The sequence below is a fragment of the Rhinatrema bivittatum genome, chromosome 1, assembly GCF_901001135.1.
Source record: "Rhinatrema bivittatum chromosome 1, aRhiBiv1.1, whole genome shotgun sequence".
Lineage (NCBI taxonomy): Eukaryota > Metazoa > Chordata > Amphibia > Gymnophiona > Rhinatrematidae > Rhinatrema > Rhinatrema bivittatum.
The window spans coordinates 689,463,612-689,484,326 of NC_042615.1; the positions used below are offsets into that span (position 1 = coordinate 689,463,612).

A 20,715-nucleotide genomic window follows, 5' to 3' on the forward strand; every position below is an offset into this window, starting at 1 on the left:
AGCTAAATAATATAACACCTTCCAAGACTGCTCACCTACGAAATCTGAGTCTCTGGCATCTAAAAGGTGTTTTGTTTTTTTTAAAAATGTCAGCTTTAAAGATTTTCAGTGCAGAAGGTTGTCTCTACTATTTAATAAAAAATATTCATAAATCTGGAAACTTTTATGGCCTAAATGATGCATGGATGTAAAGAGCCAAATAACTGCGGACACTCAGCCTGAGAGGCAAGAAAGATTTGGGTGAACTTGGGTGATATTTCACTCTCTTCCTCAAAGATTAACTTTTGGGCCCAAGATTTTGCACTTCTGCCTCACTACTTTTTCAGAATAGACGCCTAGGAAAACAAACATTGAGTTGAAAGGGAAAATAAAAACACAGGCAGGGCCAGCAGAGGACATCCCATCTGTCAAATTACTATTTGTAATATAGTATGTAAAACAAGAGAAACCTTCCACACTTTTAAAACTTAAACTCATCTTTGGAAAAAAAACCCCCACTTTGTTCCCTGAGTTTCCAATACCCTGTGGGATAGATTTTATAATGGACATGCCGATTTTATAAGATGCGAGCGTGCCGGCTCACGCATGTTATAAAATCATGCACCAGATTTTATAATCCGCGCACATGTGCAGGTGGCGTGTGCAAGGGTGGACGACTTTTGCTATTTCTGTGCGGCGATGCATTCCGGCCTTCCCCAGTTCCCTCCCAGTCCGCTCCGGGAACTTCCCTATTCCCCTACTTCCCCTCCCTTCCCCTCTCCTCCCCACCCCCTAAACCCTACCTTTTTCTTTTTTTTCCTTTGTTTCACAATTTACTTCAGCGTAAAGCTCGGATTTCACGCGCGCAGGGCTTTTAAAACCCGGCCGTGTACATTTTTCTATTTGTCTTTATGTGTCCATTGGCTTTGTTAGAATTTGGACATTTCTTTGAACCCTTCTGAGGTAGCAAACAAGTTTTTCTCACCTATTTTTCACATTTCACTTTTGTAAAATGTTTGCTCCCTAGTAGTCTTTGCAGTCTCTGACAGTCCCCACTCCTTTCCAGAAGATCTTTCCCAGGTAGCTATGAGCCCTTTGCTGGCACCAGGCCTGGAGACGCACCACCTCTGAGGAAACCCTTCAGCACTGCTGGTTAGCTGGTGGTGATGGGGGGGGGGGGGGTCACCATCTTCCCTCCCTCCCTGGATCCGAGGATGCCTCCTCTGCAGCACCTAGGCTTGCCCAGCCCATTAGATGGGGGATTAAAATCCAGATCCCCTTCACCACAAAGCCCTGAGGCCTGAGCAAACAGGGTCAACCTTTTTGTGCACATTCAGATTAATTACAGAAAAAGTGAAACTCTCATAGTCGCTTCCTAAATGGCCTCCTCTTGCTCTTGGAAGTCAAGCTGTCACCATTTCTAAGAAAAAGGTGTGGCAAGGTAGTCCTGTCAAAATGAAAATCACCTTTCAAGAGTAGTATGATTTCCATAACAATGGTCTTGAAAGCCACAAACATGGTGATATTATTTAAGTTACCCATACAGCTTGTAAGACTAATAAGCTGCTTTTTGCAGACTAATACAGTGCTGTCAATGCACTGGGAACATTTACATCTAAAATTCTCTAATGTTTCCATATATAAAATACTCTTCAGAAGACAATTTAAACCACTCCCACTGCTGTTCATCAATGTTTTCTGTTAAACATTTAATTATAATAGGATCTACTTGAGAGTCAAATTTATTGGCAAACCAATGTCCATTTTTTAGAAGCCATCTTAATTCTGCAGCACCATAGATGCAAACACTGCGAAGGTGGATGCCAGTACAAGGAGGATAAAGGTACTCTTCCAGGTAACTCCACTTGACCAGACGAGTCTTACTTTCTAGATCTGAGACATCGGGTGCTGACCTTGGAATTTCACCAGGAATCCCTGGCACACGTACAAGGGTTGCCCAGAAATGCTCATCAGGAGAATATGTATCGGCAGACCAAGCTAAAAAGTCTTTAGCTAGGGGACTGTCAAAAACATATTTGATGAATGCTTGACTTAACACAAAATAGGCACTGCCAACAAATACTTCAATAGTATGAGGTGGTGGGTCTTTAGAAATCAGAGTTTGTATAGGCAGTGATAAATAGTCAGAGTCTTCATATATTTTCCCAAGTGTGTGCTGATACTGAAATCGTGCCTTCTTGATGCTACTTGGCCTACCTGTTTCCAACATGTTGTCTCCATTCAACTTCTTCAACTCAGAAACCAATTCAAAATTTGATTTCAAAGGCAAATCTTGCCCACATAAATTAATAACATATTTCCACTGAACAGATGACTTGAGTAGGTCCGACAAACAATTGAGATCAGCTTGGAGCCTGGAAATGTGTGCATAAGTCACACTCTCCAGCTTAGACGCGATGAAAACATTCTTGAAGCATTTGGTTAAGCTTAATATAGCAGCCTGGAAAGCAGCAGAAGATTTCTGGTCATAATGGATGCAGTACAAGTTTGCAGGGTTGTAGATTGCACGTAAGAGCCTTTCAACGCTCACAGCACTTTTGTGAACGACTAAAGAATAAGCTAACGGAAAGTTCTTCTCCTCCCAAGTCACAACTTTGAGGTGATATCCTCTAATTTTATGATATGCATTACAATCACGGGTCATTGCTTCAACATCCTCATCTTCTAGATCAATTATCTTCCTCCTCCTTATTTCTAAAGTCTTACCAATCTCAACTGGGTCTTGTGCATATATATGAGAGCAGTTAACTCTCAATGTGGATTTATTTTTATGAGAGCCATACAAGTTTTTAACATAGGTAGAGGTGCTTAGCTTGGGCTCAACCAAGTAAATTTCCTTTGGAGTGAACACCAATCTTTCTACTTTGAAAAGCTTCAGTACACAGAGCAGCCACACCATGAGCAATGCAAGAAAGCAAACCTTCCGTCGTCTGCAATATTTGTAAAATAACTTATACCGCTTCATTCTGTAAGAAGATAAAAAGAGAAATGTCTGTTAGCTTCCAATAAACTGAATATCAATGCCCACGAATTTTCTTGGAAACAATAGAAGAGAGAACGCATTGCAAATGCATTTTTTAATAGGTCTAGCTGCCATAAATATTTTAAGTCACTTGGTTATATTGCACCTTTCTTTGTCCAGCCTCTGCATGCTTTCCAACCAAAAATTAGATGAGTTACCTGGCCTTAAAGATCCAGAGTGAAATGGAGGATTATAAGAAATAGAGAAAAAATATTTTTAAACATGGAGATGGTAATTTTCAAAAGGCCCACAGAAGGCTAAAGTCTACGTGAACCCATAAGAACTTAAGCGCATAAGTTAACTTTAAAAATCTACAGGTTGTCTTTTTTTTTGTTGTTATTGTACAACTTGCTTCAGGGCCTCACCTGTCCCGCCCCCCACCCTGCCCCTTTGAGGAGCCCCGGCACTTGTGTGCAAACTGGGCTTTACGCGTGTGGCCAGGCCCCTTCGAAAATTCACTCGGCACGTGCAAGGCCCGGCCACGCGCGCAGGGCTTTTAAAATCCGGGCGTTAATGCACAACACCCTAATTGATTTCCTGAGTGCCCCTTATGTGCATAAAACAGGGTTTAATGCATGTAAGCCGCTTATTTATTTTATTTATTTATTTAACATTTTTCTATACCGAACTTCATGACAAGCTTCATATCAGGCCGGTTTACATCAAACTTAGGGATTAACTGATCATAACCATGTAACAGGAAGGCCGAAGCGCAGATACAAATAACAGGGAGAATGAACTTGGGGGCTAGGGTAGCCAGGAAATAAAGGACAGAAAAAACTGGAGAATGAGAACGTATGAATATACAGTGGCTGGGTCGGTCATTTAGAAATTCAAGTCCTTAAAGTACTACCAGAGTAAAATAGTGCAGTCACCATGTTAGACCACTTGAATGATTTCCATGCAAAGCACCATCTGGAATGGAAGAGCTGCACGCAGGGCCGGCGCATCCATTAGGCAAACTTCGACGCTCGCCTAGGGCGCCGAGCCGTAGGGGGCGCCGGAGAGCAGCCACGTGGTGCCGCAAGCAGGGCGTATCCCGCTCGCGGCTTCTCAGGGCTGCGAGCAGCCGAAACAGGTAGGGGGCGCGCGACCGGGGGAGGGGGCATGACCGGGGGGGGGGGGTAGCGCAAGGGTCGCCTAGGGCGCCCAATACCCTTACACTGGCCCTGGCTGCACGAATGACTTAACTATATTAATGATTACAAGAACGCTTTAATATTTTCTGATGAAGCATTTGACATAACATATACAAGCAATAAAGTTTCATGGGATTCTATTGTCTGATCTCTGGGCGTGAACCCCATGCCCCATGGTTGTATGAGGAGTGGTGACAGAACAAAGGAGCCAGCCTAATGCCTTTGGAACGAGAAGTCAGGGAAGCTGAAGAAATACATAGAAAGCAGTTCTCTTTCACGGAGATTCTGTTCCTTTGCTATTGCTTATCAAATCAATGTTACTGCTCAGGAGAATGTTAACAGGCGGCACTGCAGGATTTCAAAGCGAAAGCTTCAGATAGACTTCATTTGCTGCAGTGATTTATGTAAAATCGCCGGCCCCACTTCCCAACCCTGGAGAACACTGGCCATTCATACAGGGTGTATAATTTACGAGCATATTTGCCGCATAATTCAGGCTCAAAATGTGTGGTTAATTGTATAACAGCCCGCCTAAGCTATGCAACATATATGTCCACAAGTTACATCAGTTTTCAAAGCAAATCTATGTGCCTGAGTCTGCTTTGAAAAGTATCCCACCACATTTACCCAATCACAATTACACCTGCTGTTATGTATATGGAAAAGTTTGGGGAAATGGTATACAAAAGTATACATGTAACTCTGCCCCCCACCCCTCGAAACTCACAGGAACGCCTTTGCTCAGTTTGTGAGTAAACATACACAAAATAGAGCGCATGCACATCGGTTGGGTAGTTTTGTAAAAGCCATTTCTGCAGGTGAAACACTAACTGCAGAAATGCCTTTGAAAAGTGCCCTCCCTCTGTTTAACATTCAGCGTGGCAGAACTCACTTGCTGGTTAGAACATTTTGAATATCAGTAAAATTTTCTTTGGATTCTCTTTTGTACAATCTCATTTCGTTTTCCAGATCAATACTATTTCTATTAATCCTATAATGTTTTGAAATTGTATGTAAGGGTGACTAGGCCTCACTAGTTGTAAATGATGTGGAAGGTTCCAGCACTGGGAGGCTGCCTGGGGCATTCTGATGAAAGCTGTAAAGGCGACCCCCACAGACCAGTGGGAGGAGACATCATCCAGTGGAGCTAAGGAGAGGCAGCAAGGGCTGTGGCTCCCCATCATACCTGGGAACTCTCCGGATCTGGCCCGGAGACTCCGGAATTCTAAAAGAATTACCGGGTCTCCGGGCCAATACCGGAAATCTCCGGGTGCTGCAGCAAAACCAATCTGCCTGGACCCAGAAAGAAGAAAGGAACGCCATTAGTCATGCACGGCTGAAAAAGGAGGAACTCGACAGTGATTTCTACCATCTCAGGACCTTTTTAACTCTTAACATCGCATCCTCGTGACACCACCTGCTCCTGCATAGCCTGTTTCCTGTATCCAGCCACTTGCCCGCCCCATCCTGTTGGCCTTGGCCAATCGACATTGCGATTTCCTGCCCGTGCATCAAACGAGGAGTAAGAAACAGGCAGCTTCCACTTCCACAGCACAGGAGGAGAAGGAAGAGGCTGCTATTGCTGCTCCAGGAGCCCAAGTTAGAGTCTGCTGTTGCTAGTGTGTTTTGAAAGGGGGGGTAGTGAGAATGAATGAGCATGTCTGTGAGAGTGAGTGTGTATTTGTATAGGAAGAAGAGATCTGAGAGTGTATGTAGGTGAGTAGGAGAGAGCTGAGTGCAAGTGAGCATGGGTGTGAAAGTGAGTGGGCTTGGTGTATGGAAGAGGGAGAGACGTGAGTGAGTGTGTGATGGTGGGAGAATGGCAGAAGTAAAGGTGTAAATGGACATGTGAGAGAATGAGCAGTGAAAGTAAGTGTGAACATGTAAGAGTGTTTATGAGAGCAAATTTGTGAGCATCCAGTCCCACTGTGCAGTTGCCCTCCCCCCTCCTAATCCATGGTAATCTCAGAGTGACTGGAAGTCAAATGTTCCCAGGTATGCTCCCCATGAATCTCTCTCTCTCTTTACCTGCTGGGAGTGGGTTCCAGGAGGGATTCAACTGCAGTCAGCGATCTTGAAATGTTATCACCCAGTCACTGTGTATAGGAAACGTGTTCAAGGACCTGCCGTATTAGCCAGCCAGATATTTGGTCAGTTTGTCAAAAGGGAGAAGAGGACTTGCTAAGCTCCACATGGGGTTCTAAGAGAGAAAGAAACTCATTTGGAAATAAAAGCAGGTCCCGTTTTCTTGACGATTTACTGAGGTGGCTTGAGAACCTGGATGCAGAGCCCCTATGGGCTTTCAGCACAGGGATAAGAAAGGTCTGTAGGTGTGAAATGCACAAAGTTCCCGTATTGGGAGGTTCCAAGAGTGCAGAGTTAGTTTTGAGGGTTAGAGCTGAGTGTGTGTCTGTGTCGTGGGGAGAAGTTGGAGAGAGGCAGTCAGGGCCGTGGCCTCGCTGTCCTTCTTTTACACTCTGAAAGGGGTTTGTGTCCTCATGGGGATGGACTGAGTACCAGGAGCCGCTCAGCAAGCAGTGCTTTGGAGAGTTAACTTTCCCAAGTCCCAAAGGAGGAGAAGACTTATCTGAAAGGCTGAGTGCATCAGCCAGGTGTAATGATACCAGTTCTGAGTGGGAGAAGAGGAGATTCTAGTTCATTTGGGGTCTTAAAGGAGAAAGTGCCTTTTTGGAATGCTACAAACCGCATCTTTTAGTTTTCATAATATTGATACTTTTTTGGATTTTGTCTTCATTAAAGGTATATTTTGTTTTGGAAAAACACCCATTCTGTGGACTTCTTTTATTGAGAGACTGTAAGCGATCCCTTTGCGTCTTGCAGTATTATACTACCCCCTACTGGAGAATCCAGAGTTGTTCTGAGTTCATCAGTGCTCTGCAGCTTCTCAAAATGACTCCTGGTTTGTTTCAGGGAGTGCCCTGAGAAAGGAGGCTGCATGTATTTTTGTTCTTAGGGATTACTGAAAATTTAAAAACTATGGGGTAGATTTTAGAACTTGCGCACAGGCGTCCACATGTGCGTGCTACCCGGCGTGCACACATGGGCACCCGATTTTTTAACATGCACGTGCAGGTGCACGCATGTTATAAAATCGGGGGCCGGCGTGCGCAAGGGGGTGCACAATTGTGCACCCTGCGCGCACAGGTGCCCGCGGCCTTCACCTGTTCCCTCCCAGGCCGCTCCGATTTCGCAGCGGCCTGGGAGGGAACTTCCTAACCCCCTAACTTAACCTCCCTTCCCCTTCCCCTAACCTTCCCGCCCCCTAGCTCTATCCTAACCCCCCCCCCCGACCTTTATTTTACCTTTTGTGCCTGCCTCTGGGCAGGCGCACGTTGCGCACACCGGTAGCCTGCCGGCACGTGATCCTCTGACAGCGGCAAATGGCTGCTGTGCCGGAGGCCTCTGGCCCCGCCCCCTCCCCTTTTTTTGAAGCCCCGGGACTTAGATGTGTCCCGGGGCTTTACGCGCCTTGCTGGGCCTTCGTAAAATAGGCCCAGTGCATGTAGCACTTTTAAAATCTGGCCATTATGTTCTTATCTGCCTAGGTACAAGATATTGGCTTGCGCTGTATTTTTGCCACACTGTCGGCCTCTTATGAAAAACCTTTTGTTGCATCATGAATCAAAATAAGAACCTGAGACACATCGTGTCAATCTGGAGGATTTAAGATTGTAAAATATTTTCATTTGTGAAGGTTCGGAGCCTGATGGAGGCTCTGAGCTACTACGGTGCCAACTTCCTTCTGCTGCTCGCAGATCTGACAACCGAACAGTTTCTACAATAGAAACCTCTGTGTTGTCTCACCAACCAGCAGGAGAAGGATGGCACTGCCAGCAATTCAGAGCCCCTGTTGAACTTCAAACCTTGCCAATCAAACATCTCCCAAAACTGTGAGTCCTATTAGTCAGGAACCATCCCTCATCATTCGATATACGGCAAACATTAACTAAAGTACATTAAGACTAATGCAGCATTAACTATGTGCTAATGCTATTTTAGCCTGCATAAATGTTAATATGGAGTTAATATGCAGTGATGCGATAAAAATATGAATGTGCTGTCTTACATGAAAACTCCTGAAAAGCAGCTCATTAGCATTTAAAACAGGTTAACAAATAGTGTTAAGCAATGCAATATGTGGTGAATTTTCAGAGGAGTTGCATGCATACAATTAGCATATACGGGCGTAAGTAGCTTGCATTTATGCGTATGCTATTTATTTATAAACAGCAAAAGTATATGCGTATTTCTGATTTTGCGCACACATTTATTTCTGCAAAAAAAAGGGGTGGTCTAGGGGCATTCCGTGGTGGGATCAAGGAAGTTGCTATTTTCTAAGAGATTTATGTGAATACATTAGCCAACATTTGAACAATTTTATACCTGTTAATTATCTAGCGAAACTGGTATCAAACTCATCTATTGTCTGCTGTTGGTTGGGTAAGAGGTCTGGGTGAAATGGAGGGAGTTCAGGGTAAAGAACTATGAGGGTCTCGATAACCTGGAGAAGGACTGGGTGAATTGGTAAAGGTATCGGCTAACTGGTGATTTCAATCGCGTGCGCATGTTTAAAAATATGCGTACTTCAAAATATACCACTTCTGAGGGGCATGGTGGTATCCATCTGCTGACCAGACATGCTGTCCCGGGAAATGTGCCGTCTGCCGGTTATGGAGAGATTGCCAAAAATCCTGAATCCGATGCTACTTAACCATGTTGGCACGGATGATACTGCCAGGTACAGATCAGACCATCATGGCTCTGAATGAGAGTCTAAAGCTGATAGGTGCAGAGGTGGCATTCTCCTCCATCCTCCCAGTCAAGGATAAAGACCCAGGCAGGGAAGCTTGCACTCTGGAGATAAATGATTGGCTGCACAAATGGTGTCAACAAGAGCATTTTGGCTTCCTGGATCATGGGATGATGCTTCAAAGACTGCCGAGTACAGATAGGGTCCACCTGCTGAAGGGGGGGGGGGGGGGTGCAACGTCTTCCGACGCAGGGGAGGGCTTTGAACTTGAATCATTGGGGATGGTTGAACAAAACTCTAACAGGCCGATACGGTACAGTGCGCTCTGACGGAGCGCACTATTAGCCTGCTCTTGGACGCACGTTTTCCCTTACCCCTTATTCAGTAAGGGGAGGAAAACGCGCGTCCAACCCGCGGCACCTAATAGCGCCCTCAACATGCAAATGCATGACATGGAAGCATATTGAGCTGCTGGGCCTGAAGCAGTGTACAGCCCTTCACCTCCAGCCAGCAGACCAGAGAAGACACACTACACCAGGCAGCAGGTGGGGTGGGGGTTTGGACAGGATGGGAAGGGCTGGAGCAAAGAGCTGACTTGCTCTTTGCTGTCCTATCAACTCCAAACCCATCCCATCCTTTCCTCCACTGTTGTTGATTGCAGATTTTGGGGGGGGGGGGGGGGTGGCAGGGAGAAGAAGCAGGGTGAGTAGTAGAGCAGGGATATACAAAGGAAACCCTTTGATCCCTGCTTCAGCCCTTCCCTTCTGTCTCTGCAGCAACCAGCAGCACTGTCGACGTCAGGAGGGGGAGGAAAGGCTGGAGCAGAATGGCTCTTCTCTGCTATGTTCTAACCTGTGTGCTTCCTACTCCAGTGCCTATCTTCTGGCCTGCTACTCAGTTGCCAGAGGGCAAGAGCCACATTTTGCACATGAAAGACCCACATGTGGCTCCTGAGCCACAAGTTGGCCACACCCTGCCCTAAATGAAAGGTGAGATAGGGGAGATATGATAGAGACATTCAAATATCTCAAAGGTTTCCATGCACAGGAAGTGAGCCTTTCAATGGAATGGAGGATCTAGAACAAGGGGGTCATGAGATGAGGTTAAAAAAGGGTAGACTCAAGAGTAATATCAGGAAATATTTCTTTACAGAGAGGGTGGTGGATGTGTGGAACAGCCTCCCAGTGGAATTGGAGACAAAACCAATATCTAAATACCAGAAGGCATGGGATAAATACAGGGGATCTCTAAGAAAGTGATGAGAATTATAATGCTAAATTAATTGAGTGGATGAGCAGATTGGAAGGGCCATACAATCTTTTTCTGCCGTCATGATTCTATGTTTCTATGATTATGTACATCACACTCTCAAACTGAGGTGTGACTCCTGTCATATTTTTTAACATCATGCAAGTCTTTCCCAGCACATAATTACTTTCTTTTGCAAACCTTCTTTACAGGTTGGATTACAAGTTTCTCAGCATTTACAAGTATTTTTTCATCATTTAATTTTCTCAGCATGTAATCACTTTCTGGTAATTCTTAAAACAAGCAGGCAGAATCTTTAGGTTTCATGGCAAACTACATTCTTTCAAAGTTGTGCTTAACTCATCTCTTGACAAAAGAACAACAATAAAAACACAACTATTCATCACAACTCATACTTCCTGTCGTCAATGCCTCAGGTGCATTCAGGGTAACATACCAACTAGAATCGTTAAACCTGATCTTGGTTTCTATTTTTCTAAAGGCCAGAAGCTGCTAAGTTCACATCCCATTTCACACTATTTGTCTTACAGCTTCTGTCTAAGTTCATAGTCACATACAGTAACCATCAGATGGAAAGGCTCATTAATTTAAAACAGTTTAAGGACACTGCCTTAAATTTGCAACTCTGAATCAATTGACAGCAGTTCCAGAAACTCTTGTGCTTCACATGGCTGTTCAAAAGTCATTGCACCTTCCTGAACAAACACTTTGAGCTTAATGGGATAATACAAGACAATGATAATATCAAGTGTCATCCAGGCCCCAAATCAGATCCTTTGCCACTAAGTTTATGTCCCATTACATTAATCCAAAGTTTGTCACTTAACTTTTACTTTTGGTTATGTTGAAATTTCTCCATTACGGAAGAGTGTGGCATGGTTCTTAGCTGCTTCTTTAAGAAAGGGTATTATGAAGAACCCCTAGGGCAAGTGTACCTTTTGTCAATACAAGTTTGTTCTCAGAGTGTACCAACTGTCATAAACTGAGCTCCTCTTGCAGGAAAAATATTTGAATGTTTGGACAAAATATTGAACTGCTTGATTGATCCTTTGCAGTAACCCCGAGAGATTGATCCTCTACAGTAAGCTTGAGAGATTACATTTGATATTCAGCAGAGGTAACTGGTGGGTCTGCTAGTTTACCCAACCTAGCAAGGCCATGCCACCTTGGAATCAGGAGTACCAACTCTAGGCTTCAAGGTATGGCAACTAGGGCAATTATGGACCACAATGTTCTTGTGAGAATTTATAAGAATTTTGCTGAAATATACTGCAGAGAAGAATTGCGAGAAGAAATGTGAGTACTGATAAGTACTTGACTGAAGAGTGATGTGGGATGTGTGAAAACCAGATAAACATCTTAACCCTGTATTAATGGAAAAAAAATGTAATAGTTTGGTGTTTTTGCTGTGCTGCTTATTTCTTCTGTGGATTCCTGTGATTTATCCTTTTGGTGATTTTTTTTTTTAATTAATGTGAATTGACTGCTAGTAACTCCTGAAGAATAAAAGATTATAATTTTTGCAACATAATCCAGTGAGTGAGACTTTGATTACTCTTAATCCCAGGTATGTGGAGTCTCCTACCTAAGGGATTGAAGACTGAAGGTTGCTGCTATAGGGGTACAGTCAGATGGCCACAGGGGAAAAAGGAGCATTTTGTAACTTTTCCCTGTCCAGTATGAGAGAATATAGCTCTTGCTTCTGGACCAGGTCCAGCCAATATCTACTTGATTTATTTGTGAATTTTGAATTTAACAGAGATTGAAGCCAGGATCAGAAATCCACAGCATCAGACACACTTTATTTTTGTGTGTCCCAAGGAGGAGTTACACAAGTGACCAGTAGTCTTAAAAGATTAGCATTTTATATTAGATAAAACAAAGAGTAGATGATGGTAGAGAAGGACCAGTTTGTCTTATCAGTTCTGCCCAGTTATTCTTGTAACACCGAACTGAAGTATTTGTTTAATATTTCTGCCATTTCTTCGTCTCTCTCTCTACACATTGATCCTTTTCACCTTTCAATTTCACTATACCACTTTGAACTTTTCTTCTTTCTCTGATGTATCTGAAAAATGTTTTGTCACCTCTCTTTATCTCTTTGGCAATCCTTTCTTCCACTTGACTTTTTGCCGTCTTGATTACTTTCTTCGTCTCTCTCAGTTGTACCATATATTTTTCTTTGTGCTCCTCCCTTTGGGATCCTTTATAGTCCTTGAATGCTGTTCTTTTAGCTTTTATTTTGTCAGCCACCTCCTTTGAGAACCAGATAGGTTTCATTTTCATTTTCTTTACTTTTCTGACATATAGATTAGTTGCCTTGATGATTGCTCCTTTTAGATTGGTCCACTTTTGATCCTCACAATAGTTGCTAAATTATGGCCTTCTGCAAAGTCGCATACACTCATTGCCTCCTGAAACAAGTCTTTCAAGCAATATAATATAAAATCACATAAAATTTTGTCGTACTCTGAGTCAAATTCATCAGGCCCAGGTGATTTTATCAACTGTAACTGAATAGTAACCATTTTATTTCAAATTCTTTAATGGGGATGTCCAACATCAGACGTTGATCTTCCGTCAATTAAGGAATCACAAGCCCCTTGAAAAATGCCTCATGTGACTTAACGCAATATGGGCCTTTGGAATACAAAGTCTTATAATACTCTTCAAATGCCTTGGCTATCTATGGGGCTGAATTCAAGCGCTGACCTTGATAAAATATCTGAGTTACTAAACTTTTTCTTTTTTCATCAATCTAACCAGTAATTTACCTGCTTAACTACACTATTAATATAATTTGTACTTTCAAAATTGTAAGTTCCCTGTTGTCTTAAGATTTAATAAGTTATTCAACGCATGCTTAATCATTGTCATTTCTTTTTGTATGTCACTTTGTTGTGGTTTGCATGGTTTTGTGACAATTAGTATTTTGCATGTAATAAACTGGATAAGGTTCCAGGTCTAATTCTACAGGCTGAAGAAAACTCATGCTAACTTCTGTGAAAGGTCATACTGACATTTGTTCCAACTCATGCTAATTTCTGCAACCCTAAACAAAGTACTACAAAAATGCTGATGCTAGTGAGAAAAACCAAGATCAGCCCATTTGCCATACTCCTGTTTTCCTCCGGTTTTATCAAAACAAAAGGAGACACATCTCTTCACATAGCCAAAACACATCTTGGGTGAAAGTCACAGTAACTCTGTCCAGAGTGCATGCAATGTGATCCATGATTGACAATGATGAAATCACCCATAATTGTCAGAGACATGCTGCCAAAAAGGTATAAGGCAGGGAACAAGATAGAAGAAATCTGAAGGAACCACTTTCATTAGCATCATGAAGCAAGCATGGGTGCAGATTGATCACCTGACCTCTTCACTCATCTGATCCTACAAGAAGCAGTAAGTCCTAATGTATTAGTTAAAAAATAAGCAGCAGAGCCTTGTTTTCTGTTTACATATCCTATCTCTAAAGATCCTTAGTGAATGCAAACTATCTAAATTTCTGTATAATTATCATATGCTATAATCCAATTAGTGCTGTAGTGTAGTATTTGTAGTCCTTACGATAAAATATTAGATTTAAGAGAATTTTTGGTCTTCAAAAATGATTTGGTTTCGTTTGCAAGCCTGATTTCATATTCTAGCATTGTTACCACCCAGAGCTATTTCCCCTCACAAAACTGGTAACAATTATCTGTGGGGAATGCAAGTAGGATAGTACTGTTTACAGAAACAATGTTAATTAGTATTAAGTAGCACTGGAAATAGTGTACTTTTGTGCCATAACAATTTGGGTTTTGTTTTTTTTAGCTCAATATAAACCTTTTGAATATCAAGAGGTGTCCCTGACTTGGACCTGAGAGGCTACAGAAAGGCAAAAAGGTTTTTTGGCACACTCTTTTTAGATGCTAAGGATCCAGATTCAGTTTTAAGATACAGATATTCTTAGTTCATTATGAACAAAAGCTCTCAGTAAGTATGGGCACTACACATCTCAGATCAATAAATAGGACTGAACTACACAGTCTGGGTAAACAAATAAGCGTGGGGGTAGTTTGCTTATTGCGGCGGTTACTACCCTAAACCAATTATGCCTAATACATCATTTTGAATGCATATATAGCATTGTGCTCTGCTTCAACAGCAGGGGGAAATGTGGAAAAGAGGATTTGCATTCAGACAACAACCAACAAGGACTGAACTACACACTGGGTAAACAAATAAGCATGGGGTAGCTTGCTTATTGCGGCGGTTACTACCCTAAACCAATTAAGCCTGATACTTCACTTTGAATGCATATACAGCATTGCTCTCTGCTTCAACGGCAGGGAGCAATGTGGAAAAGAGGATTTACATTCAGGCAACATCCAACCGGCATGGATCTGTGCAGTCTGGGTAAACAAGCATCGGGGTAACTTGCTTGATGCGGCAGTTACTACCCTCAACCATTAAGCCTTAAGCTCACCTGTGATGCAACTCCAACATTACTCTCTGCATCAATGGCAGGGGATGGCAGGAAATTTGAAACAAACAGTTACCAACAAGGGCCCTGTACTTGGTGGTTGATGAAACACATAAGTATGGGAAAATAAGTGTGGGAGCTTGCTGGGCAGACTAGATGGGCCAATTGGTAATTTTCTGCAGTCATTTCTATGTTTCTGTGTATGTTCTCAGTCAGTTCAATTATTATAGAAATTCTCAGCTTGTTCTAAGATATTCAGATTCAATACAGCTCTCAGTTTTCAGTGCTCTCATATTCTGCCCTAGTAAGCATCATGATGTGGGCAGTGTGCTCTGTTCTACAAAAAGCATACCCTCCGGCATAGCTTGGTAACTAAGGGGTCGATTTTTAAAGGTGCGCACGCTTCCCGGCGCACACGTTATAAAATCCAGGGGCTGTGTGCACATGAGTGCCGGATTTTATAATCCGCATGCGTGTGTGCGGGCGGCATACACAAGAAGGGGGGACTTCTGCAATTTTCGCACTGCAATGCATCCTGGCCTTCCCCAGTTCCCTCCCAGTCCGCTCCAATTAAGTCCTTTCTCCTACCTTTTTTTTTTTTTAATTTTATTTTGTTGCTTACTGCACCACTACAGCAGAAGCAACTTGCATGTGCCGGCAGTCCCTTTCCCAGCACAGCGGTAAATGGGCGCTGTACTTGCCGCCTCGAGCCCTGCCCCTCCCCTTGGGCCTGGCATTTCTGCACGTAACAGGGGTTACACGGTGGCCAGGCCCCTTTGAAAATGCAAGCAGAGCGCGCAAGGTCTGGCCATTACGCTCGTGACCCATTTAAAATTTACCCATAAGTGTCCGACAAGTGAAGATTAGCAATCTTGAAGTTGTAAGCATTAGCATAAAAACCCTGAACTTGTAACTTGCTACCCGACTATAGCAGAGAAAAGCTTTGAATTTATTTTTTAAGATATGTTATAGCATGCCTGAGTTACCTTATAGTTTGTAAAAATCCAGTTTGATACCTTGTAAAAATATTCCTGTTGGTATCCAGGAAAATTAGGCTTTGACACTTGTTTGTCATTTTCTTTGTTTAGCAAGCTGGAAAACCAATTTATTCCAGATTTTTTTCCTCAGGCATCCTGTTTTTTTCTCTCTCTCTCTGTCTCTCCCCCTTACCTTGTTTCTAAGACGTGTTCTTTCCTTGTCAATTTCTTTTGTCTATCTAAATCCAGAGGATTTACACGCGTAACCGGCCTTACGCGCGCCAGGCCTATTTTCAAAAGGCCCGGCGGCATACGTAAAGCCCCGGGACTCACGTAAGTCCCAGGCTTGCAAAAAAAAGGGGGGGGGCGGGGTCAGCGGCTCCTTGCATAGCGGCTATTTGCCGTTGTGTCAGAGATCGCGTGCTGGCAATCAGCCGGCGCAAAAGGTAAAACAAAATTTTGGCGGGGGTTAGAGTAGGGGCTGGGGGGGGGGTGAGATTAGGGGAAGGGGTGGGAAGGTCAGGTTAGGGGGAAGGGAAGTTCCCTCACAGGCCGCTCGGAGTGACCTGGGAGGAAACGGGGGAAGGCTGCGCGGCTTGGCACACACAAGGTGCACAATTGTGCACCCCCTTGCGCGCGCCGACCCTGGATTTTCTAACTTGCTTGTGCCTAAGTTATAAAATTGGGTGTACATGTGCGCGCCTGCGCACAACCTTTTAAAATCTACTCCATTATGTATAAGACAGACAGACCTAGAACGTGTGTTGATAAAATCCACACAGTGCAGGAAAGAAAGTCAGGGAAATGTTGTATCTTTTACCTGGTCACAGAAAAAAAACATCAGAGTGGACTGACACAAAGTTCAGATTTGAAACAACAGATAAGGTCCCTAGATCAGACAGCTACAGATCAGGAGAGATGAAACCATATGCTTAGAATAACTTCCCTGGGAAATGTTTTTGCTAGTAAGACATCTCTCATGAGAAGACAAAACAGAGGAAAAAACATTGCTGGCTTTAGGCCTTGCTATCATAGTTTAGATGTGTCTATATTTTGCTTTGCTTCTCCAGAGATCTAATGAATTTTTATTTTAATAAGAAAATAAGAGTTTAGTTATAAGGAATACAGATGTTAGTTTGAAGAAATCTAAATAGTTTTGAATTTTGAGAGATACTGCCACCTCAAGTACGCATTGGCATTTTGGCACAAAATCAATTTTGGGGTCTAAATTAAATAATTCTTTTTAAACTGTTCTTATTATGCTGTTACTAGCTCATTATTAAGTATTGTGTATATGTGTATGTGAAATAACTCAAGTTTTATCTTGATAAATACAATAATTGATTCAAGTTTTTTGTCAGTGACACAGGTTGTTGCATTTATAAATGTGTAATTATATATTTATATAACAGATTTGCTTGTTGTGTTAAATACCTTTATTGCACAGAACTGTTAAAATACTGTTTTTAGTATATTATTATTAAAGAAAAATAATGATTATTTGCATTATTGAGGCACTTGTTCAAGTATACTTGTTAATTTTACTTTTGAGCAAATTAAGTAGAAACTGACAGCACTGAAGCTGTATTAATCTTTTTATGTAGTTTAGTCCATAAAAGCTAATCTTATTTTATTTAGAAAGTGATTTTTTCTTCCTCTCCTGTACGATGTGTATAAAGTCATGTCCATTGATTTGTATTAAGAGGAAACTCATTCTGGGAAATGTAGGGTTTTTTTAAATTTTTGTTTAAGTAAATTAGTAGCAAGATTTATTTGAAGTCCATTTGGTTTAAAAAGAAGGAAAGATTATTAGGAAGTGCAATGTATATATTATCTGCTATTGAATGCAGAAGTCTCTGTAAAGTTTAAATCACTCAGGAACGTAAATCCTTTTTTTGCAGGTGAGTGAATGAATCAATATTGTGTGCTTGGATATTAGCAAAGGAAAATGATTTATGCAGAAATGTATTTAAATATAGGGGTAGATTTTCAAAGGGTTATGCGCGTAACCCCCGAAAACCTACCCCAAACCCCCCCCTGCGCGCGCCGAGCCTATCTTGCATAGGCTGCCGGCACACGCAAAGCCCCGGGACACGTGCAAGTCCCGGGGCTTTCCTGGGGGGCGTGTCGGGGGGGGGGTTGTTGCGGCCGGCGTGTCATTGGGAGCGTGTCGGGGGGCATGTTGCGGCCGGTGCATCATCGGGGACATTCCGGGGGCGTGGCTGCAGCCTCTGGACCAGACCATGGTTCGCTGGCGGCCAGTCGGGCAGGCGTAATTTGTGTAACAAAGGTAGGGGGGTTTAGATAGGGCTGGGGGGGTGGGTTAGGTAGGGGAAGGTGCGGGGGGGGGGGGGTGGAGGGAACGGAGGCAGGCTGCGTGCTGACCCCGGATTTTAACAGATACGCGCGGCTACGCGCATATCTATTGAAATCCGGCGTACTTTTGTTTGCGCCTGGTGCACGAACAAAAGTACGCGCGCGCGTAGTTTTATAAAATCTGCCCCATAGTGTGTAACTTATTTCAACTAAATGAATTAACCTTCATATTAGAAACTATTTTTCAGATACTGCCTAAAATGGCGCTTTTCCTCTAAAGGACGTCCTCCTTCTTCTTCCCCATTCACTAAAACTGAAGAACAAAAGGCTTTGCAGAGGAGAAACAGTTTTTCTCACCATGAGGTAGATTTTAAAAACCCAGTGCATGCATCAATTAAGAGATGCACACACAAGTCGGGCTTTCATGCGCCCAGCAAATTTTAAAAGCTGCCCAGATGTGAACACATCTCCCGCAGCGCACACATCTCACTTGATTAAAAAAGGGATGTGGTTTGGGTGTGGTCTGGGCATTCCAGAGCAGGGTCAAGAGATGCCCACGTAAATACTTACGCACCTGGTCACAGGCCCAGGTCCAGTACCATGAAGGTTTACTTCTCTATGGAAGAGGTGTAACTTAAACCCCCCCCCCCAAAAAACCACATTTATTTTGAAAGGTTTAAAGGGTCTGGGGTAACTGGGGGGGGGAGTGCAGGCTATTAAACCAGGGGTTTTTTGAGAACCTAACTCTCAACTGGGCGAACTGATGGACGAACTGGTGAAACTGACCATGATGTTGATGCTCGCCGGTTATAAAATACCCTGACTTACACGGTAGAAACCCAATTGATGCAGCTAGGTGTGCGCACACTTAAAATCGCGTGCACATGTACATACAGCCAGGCTATCTTATAACATGCATGCCTATGTGACACACAGGTTATAAAATGGATGCATCCCTGGGCATGCGCCAACATATGTGTGCATATGTGTGGCCATGCGCTGGTTTGATAGTTACTGTTTATGTTTATATAAACTTTTATTAGACTAATTTAAGTCATGTCATCTATCTTTAAAAATATGTGCATGTATATGCGTGTGTGTGTGTGTATATATATATATATATATATATATATATGAATCCCAGGGCTTCTTTTGTATAAATTCCAACATCAAGTGATCATGGGCAAATTCACATTTTTAATTACAAAAAATGTTGCAATGATGACTTTCATGAATTTATGATTTTTGAATTCCCATTGAGCTTTTTTTTTTAGTGTCTGCCTTATGGATTTTCCAATATTTGCATTATTTGTGAAGACACACACATACAATAATTAAATAAGTTTGATAACAAATGTTTAAAATGTAAAACAAATTTACATGCTGTAACAGAAAATGGGAAAAGGGTGGGAAAACCTAGGTATAAAACTATTTATACACAAATAAAATGACCCAGGAACCTCGAGAGGCCAGGTCCTGAAAAGCCTAGAGTGCTGCGGGCTGTGAAGCCCTCTTGAGTTTGGGCTAGTCACTCCACAACATCCACCAGCATACTGAGGTCACCGTACCCAAGTTCATTTCCTTCCACATCCTCTGCACCACCTGGCCCATAGCTTCCATCGCCTAGCTCGTTGCTGCAAGAGGCTCGGCCTTCTGGCTTGGAGTGGGTGTTCCAGCCACTGAGACAGCTTCTGCAGCCACAGGGTTCAGTGATAGAAGCAAGAAATAGAAAGACCTTGTTGACATCTCCCTGATGGGGATTGATTATGCTTACCTTCAGCCTCTTCCTGCCTGGCATGCAACTGGTCTGGCCACTCCCCTTTCCTTCTGCCTCAACTCTGGGGCCTTCTTCTTGAGGTTCTCAATCTATAAAGAGATATTGGAATAGAAAGCTGTTAGTTGAATGTAACTGCTTTTGGGATCTCCAGAATAGTGTGTTTCCATTATTTCAACTGAAGCCTTGGGTCCGTTTACTAGCTCTTTGCTTTCCCTCTGTGTAAGATATATGTGGTGGCCTACCACCAGGCCAGATTGTTTATCAGAGAACATCTCAGAACAACTAAGGCATGCCGTTTCAGGAGGAAGCCAGCAGGCCAGTGCAGGCTTTCAGACAACTCCATTTTGCTGCATTTTAATTTTAATGTGAAGAATCATGGACTACAGATACCACACAGCTTTGGGGTGTAAATTAACAAGTAAGACTGGCTCAATTTTCTCCCTTCTGAAACAGGGTCACAGGTCAGCTCTGCAATAGTGTCCAACAAAAAATTCACAAAAATGTCGCAAACGATGTTCTTTCACTTACTTGGACCTTTACTGTACTTCTGACCTTTGTCCCTATTTTCCTACCTTTTTATTTAACTATTAGTATATAACATTAGATCACATGTACATAAGTCGTGCCTTTAATGTATTACAAATTATTTTCGACATCCATAAATGCCTATTTCCGTACCACAACCTCACAATCGCTCCCATTGCTCCCAACTCCCATAACCCTTCCCCATCCCTAAAGCATCCCCTATCATCCACCTTCTGAAAGGCTCCCAATTGCCCTCTAATGCCCCAAACCCACCCCTAACATCTCCTTCCCCCTTCCCTACCCCTACCCACACCACTACCCCTCATATACCCTCCACATGCCCCCCAAACCTAACACTCCCTACCCCACAACCTCACATGCCACCCAACTGCCTCCAAATCCAGCCTTAATACCTCCTTCCCACACCCCCATTCCACATCCCCACCAA

General features: G+C 43.0%; 1 protein-coding gene across 1 annotated transcript in view; it reads right to left on the reverse strand.

The window, feature by feature from the left end:
- Positions 1-782: 782 nt before the first annotated feature.
- The window catches only part of GCNT4 (glucosaminyl (N-acetyl) transferase 4), a 75,688-nt gene continuing 55,755 nt past the window's right edge, over positions 783-20,715 (reverse strand). The window contains exons 3-4 of the mRNA XM_029575071.1: positions 19,740-19,831; positions 783-2,966 (exon numbers count right to left, since the gene is read on the reverse strand). Of these exons, the coding sequence (XP_029430931.1) occupies positions 1,595-2,965 (1,371 nt within the window). The 5' untranslated portion in view covers position 2,966; positions 19,740-19,831 and the 3' untranslated portion in view covers positions 783-1,594. The remainder of the gene's footprint in view (positions 2,967-19,739; positions 19,832-20,715) is intronic.